Genomic DNA, 4,519 nt, shown 5'->3' with positions numbered 1-4,519 from the left:
GAAATCACGGAAAAATCGCTGATTTTGGGAAAGGCCGCCGGGATAACTGCGGGGAGAGCAGGTAGCTGATCCTCCGCTTCTGCTGCGTCCTAGAGAGGCCGTGTTTGGAGTGCTGTGTCCGGCTCAGGGCTCCTCCGTACAAGAGAGACAAGGAGCTGCTGGACAAGGTCCGGCAGAGGCCACAGAGATGATTTGGGGTCTGGAGCATCTCTTATGAGGAGAGGCTGTGGGAGCTGGGCCTGTTTAGCGTGGAGAAGAAAAGACAGAGGAGATCTCATTAATGCATATAAATATCTCAAAGGCAGGTGCCAAGAGAATGGTGCCAGGCTCCTTTCAGTGGTGCCCAGCAACAGGATGAGGAGCAATGACCATAACCTAAAATGCAAGAAGTTCCACCTCTACATGAGGAAGATCTTCTTTACGTTGAGGGTGGAAGAGCATTGAACAAGCTGCCCAGAGAGGTTCTGGAGTCTCCCTCTGGAGACATTGAAATCCCACTTGGATGCGTTCTTGTGTCACCTGCTCCACCTTTGGGGTCCTGTGTTGTCCCTTCAGCAGCATTATCTGGCTTGAAGTGTGAAGCCCAAACCTGGGCACACTACTCCAGATGTGGTCTTGGCAGTGCCAACGCAAGGGAAAGGATCATGTCCCTTGACCTGCTGGCTTTGCTCTTCCTGACCTGCCCCGGATGCTGTTGGGCTTCTTTGCCACAGGGCCCATTCCCAGCTCCTGATCGAGTTCCTTGGCTCTGCAATCCTCTCCCATGGAGCTTTTAAATTACTCGGCTATTTGGGCTCTGGAGACTCATCATAGTCTTTACAGGGACTACAAGAAGCTGCTTTTTCTACATGGGTAGCAATCTCTGAGGAGATTCCTAGACACAATCCCTAAATAACAAGGGAAATATAGAACTCTTGTGTCCAAAAAAATGACATCTCTCTCCAGTACTCTGTCAACTTCACATCGAGGGATTCTGAAGGATGCTCATGTCCTTTACCCTTGAGAAACTCTGACTCAGATGTACATGCTGAAATTCAGCACGTTTCATGGTGCAACTCCCTCTTCTGACTGGTTTTGTGTTGATTTTTCCAAACTAACCAGGCTAACAAAAAAACAGCTGGGAAGTGTAAATTAGACAATGTTATCAGCTCCTTCTGGGTTATGAAGCCCAAGCACGCTGTTGGCAGACTGAAGTAAGAATCCCCAGGAGATAGAAGAGCACTTTATTGCCTTCAGAGCACATTCTGATTCATCCAGGAGCACAGTGATGGCGGTATAAAAATAGATCCACGGGTCTGTAGCATAGATCCTGCACCAATTGATGACGTGACCTAGGGCAGCAAATATTTGCTAAATTGCCCAACAGTACCTTCAAGGCACAAGGGATCCTGATGTCCTCCCCAGAGCTTCTCGTTGAGCTTGGGAAGGTGTAGGCAACCCATGCCCATTCCTATGCACCACTCAAGGTCTGAGTTTTACCTCTCTGGTTTTACTTCTGAAAGTTACAGGGCAGATCTCTGCTTTTACCAGCCCCTTCCTGGGGAGTTCCTGCAGAGTCAGGAGTGCATCTTGTAGCTCTCCCAGTCACTGGAATAACTTGAAGTATCTCTTCCTGATTTTACAGTCTGTGTTCTTGATGTTTAAACCTTGTGGCTCAGCCCCAAGCCTTGTAGTTGAGTAGATATTAGAATACAGACATCTTTGCTATGGCCTTTTCCCCAGTTTTAGTCTGGCCAAAGCACTTATTTTCACATTTAGCAGAACGGCCTAGAACTTTCAGCATTGTTTTTTATTTGGCCCTGGAAGGGTTGGGCCCACATCCAGGAGGCTACTTAGGATCTTATTCGATTTCAGCAGGATATAGATGATTTATGTATTTATAAAGAATGCTTTCATTTAAGATGGCCCTGAAATTGCTGATCTGTTGATACCTGCCTATAGTCTGAAGTCTCATCCTCTTCCAGAACAGGTTGGTAACCGATGACAGGTATTTTTGAGGTTCTTACAAGGTTTCTGGTTATCTGCCCTCAGCATCATGCTGTGCTTGTACTCTGAGCATACCCTAAAGTCAGCTTCTGGGGCATTTCTTGCCTGTGAAGAGCCTCACAATACAAAAAACCCTGATGATAATTAACTGTCATGAGTGGTTTTTTCTGTGCCTGGCATAATTCTTCGATTTGTTTCCAGTTGGCATGGTGTTCTCTGGGTCCCCTTGTGCCGTTTATGGTCCAATAGGTCTTGTTTGTGCGAATTTGGGAACATTCCTATTTCTCTGTGTGAATTTCCCTGGTGGAACCTCCTCAAAATCACTTCTCCAAAGTGCCTGTTGTTTGCTCCCATCTGTTCTTTACAGAGCTCCAGAGGCCTGTGGTAGTGGCTGCCTTTGAAGGCTTGCGCTCAGGGTTGTGCTTCACATGAGGTCAGGATAATTTGGGAATCTTCCTGCTATCTAACTGATTTCCTGACCTGTCTCAATGAGCCTATTTCAGGTAAGGTTATCTCCCCAAATGCCCAGCTCTTATGAAATTACGTGGTATTTCACCCTCCTCGTTTAAATAAAGGAAATAGCGTCTGTTCAAAGAATGCATTGCATCATGGCATGAAACATGGATCTCAGCCACGCTGAACTTCTTAATGAGGAAAACTGGAGGTTTCTAGAAAGGTCCTCTGATGAGGGTCTCACTGTACAGAGGAAGCGTGAGTAGGCTTCTCTATTTCCTCATCTGCACTAAAAAGTGTTCAAGTTGTCTTACTCAGAGACAGGGATTTAACAACAATTTGAAGTGTTTAGAAAAAATTGGGGTCTTCTACAACTCTAAGTTTTAGCAGATCACAGGGTTCTCTCTTTTAAAATCATCTTTATGCTGAAAAAAGTGGCATAGCCTTAAAGAAAGCCAGCTGATGTTACTGTGGACCAGTTCTTAACCTCACTGACTCTTATTTTTCTGTCTTTCCTTCATCTCACAGCCTCAACCTGTCACAGCTGATTGCTTTCTGACCATTTGTCATTTTAGGCCTTTTTTCCTTAATGTCCTCCCCAAGAGATTTTTCTCGCAATGTGTCACTGTTTCTTTTCTTCTTTTTTTTCCCTTTTCCCTTTCCTTTTCCTTTTAGTTCTTTCTCCTTTTCTGCAAATGCCTTTGATTTTGATTCTGATTACTTGTACTCCTGACACCATGGAGAGGTTGCAGAGATCATGGACATCAAATGAGCCAGAAGTTTCTTATTCTTATCCAAACTCATCAGCCAGCTGGCCAATGCTCTGAATATAGGATTTAAAAAAAAACCAAACCTTTCCAAAATCTTTAGATTTCCTAATCCAGTTGTTGGATCAATGAATCATGGTCAGGCCTCAGCGTATTGCAGAGATCACCACGAGGTATTATTACAAAACTTTTATCTCACAGATCCAGGCATTTCATCAGTCAATTTAATCTTACAGGTGACTCCAGGTTACCTCAGAGCCCACAAGGGGGTAGTGCCATCAGCAGCATTACTGCTGTTCATCAGCTCTGAAGCACCTGTTTTAAATCTAATCTGAGGCAGAAAACATGATTTCATTTCTAACCTATCGTTACTATTAGCAGGCATAAGGCAAGGCTTAAAAAGATTTGAAAGTGGACAATTCTAGTTAATCTAATTCAGGCTATTTTCCTCCAGCTATCCTAATCTAGTCTGCAAACTAATTGCAGTAGTCACCGCAGTCCTCTTAATGCCCATTTTCTCATTAAAGGTGTGTTTAGTTTTCCTTCTTTTAGTTCCCATTTTTCCAAAGTCACCTTTGAAAGAGGGGAAAACTGGTTTGAGTAAGGGAAAACTGGAATGAAGGCAGGGAACATGGATTCATAACCCCCTCTAAGTAAGGATGCAATAGTAAAACTCCTGCTAGTAAGTGAGAAGCACTGTCAGGCTTTCCAAAAAGCCCAGTTTTATCAGCAAATCCATCACAGCCCTTCCTCCCTGAGCTGTAACTGGGTCAGTCCTTTCTAAATTACACCTTTTTCAGCTCAGCGAGAGGATTTTTGGGTCCCTTCTCAGGTCATTTGGCTGCTCGTTTTCTTTTTAGGAGTACAGGTTGCTTTGGGGAGAGAAAGCGGCAGTTTTGCTGCTGCTTTTAGGAGGAAGCTGTTCACAGACGGTGTGTTTTAGACATTACAATGGGCTGCTCAGGAAGGCGATAGAATGACCGGCCCTTGGAGGTGTTTAAGGAAAGGCTGCATGTGGCACTCAGTGCCGTGCCGTGGTTGACAGGGTGGTATTGGGTCATAGGTTGGAATCCATGACCTCAGACGTTTTTCCCAACCGAACTGATTCGGTGATTCTGCGCTTTTTTATCCTAAAACCGGGCAATTTCGGCATCGCCTCAGCGCTGAGGGGAACCACGGAGGGCCCCGCGCCCCTCCCGCCGGGGGGCATGAGAGCGCTCCTCTGATTGGGCACACCTCCCCCCGATCCGGCCGCTCATTGGCCGGCAGAGAGAGGGGCTTGAGAAACCTCTGCGCCGATTGGTCCCTCGCGG

At 45.7% G+C, this 4,519-nt stretch overlaps 1 protein-coding gene across 1 annotated transcript in view; it reads left to right on the top strand.

Moving 5' to 3' along the window:
• Nucleotides 1-354: 354 nt before the first annotated feature.
• The window catches only part of AACS (acetoacetyl-CoA synthetase), a 44,134-nt gene continuing 39,969 nt past the window's right edge, over nt 355-4,519 (top strand). Inside the window, exons 1-2 of the mRNA XM_017734699.1 lie at nt 355-429; nt 1,149-1,158. Coding sequence (XP_017590188.1) covers nt 355-429; nt 1,149-1,158 — 85 coding nt within the window. The remainder of the gene's footprint in view (nt 430-1,148; nt 1,159-4,519) is intronic.

This window comes from Corvus brachyrhynchos, unplaced genomic scaffold, assembly GCF_000691975.1.
Source record: "Corvus brachyrhynchos isolate BGI_N302 unplaced genomic scaffold, ASM69197v1 scaffold114, whole genome shotgun sequence".
NCBI classification, from domain to species: Eukaryota; Metazoa; Chordata; class Aves; order Passeriformes; family Corvidae; genus Corvus; species Corvus brachyrhynchos.
This window is presented reverse-complemented; position numbering and strand designations above follow the sequence as displayed.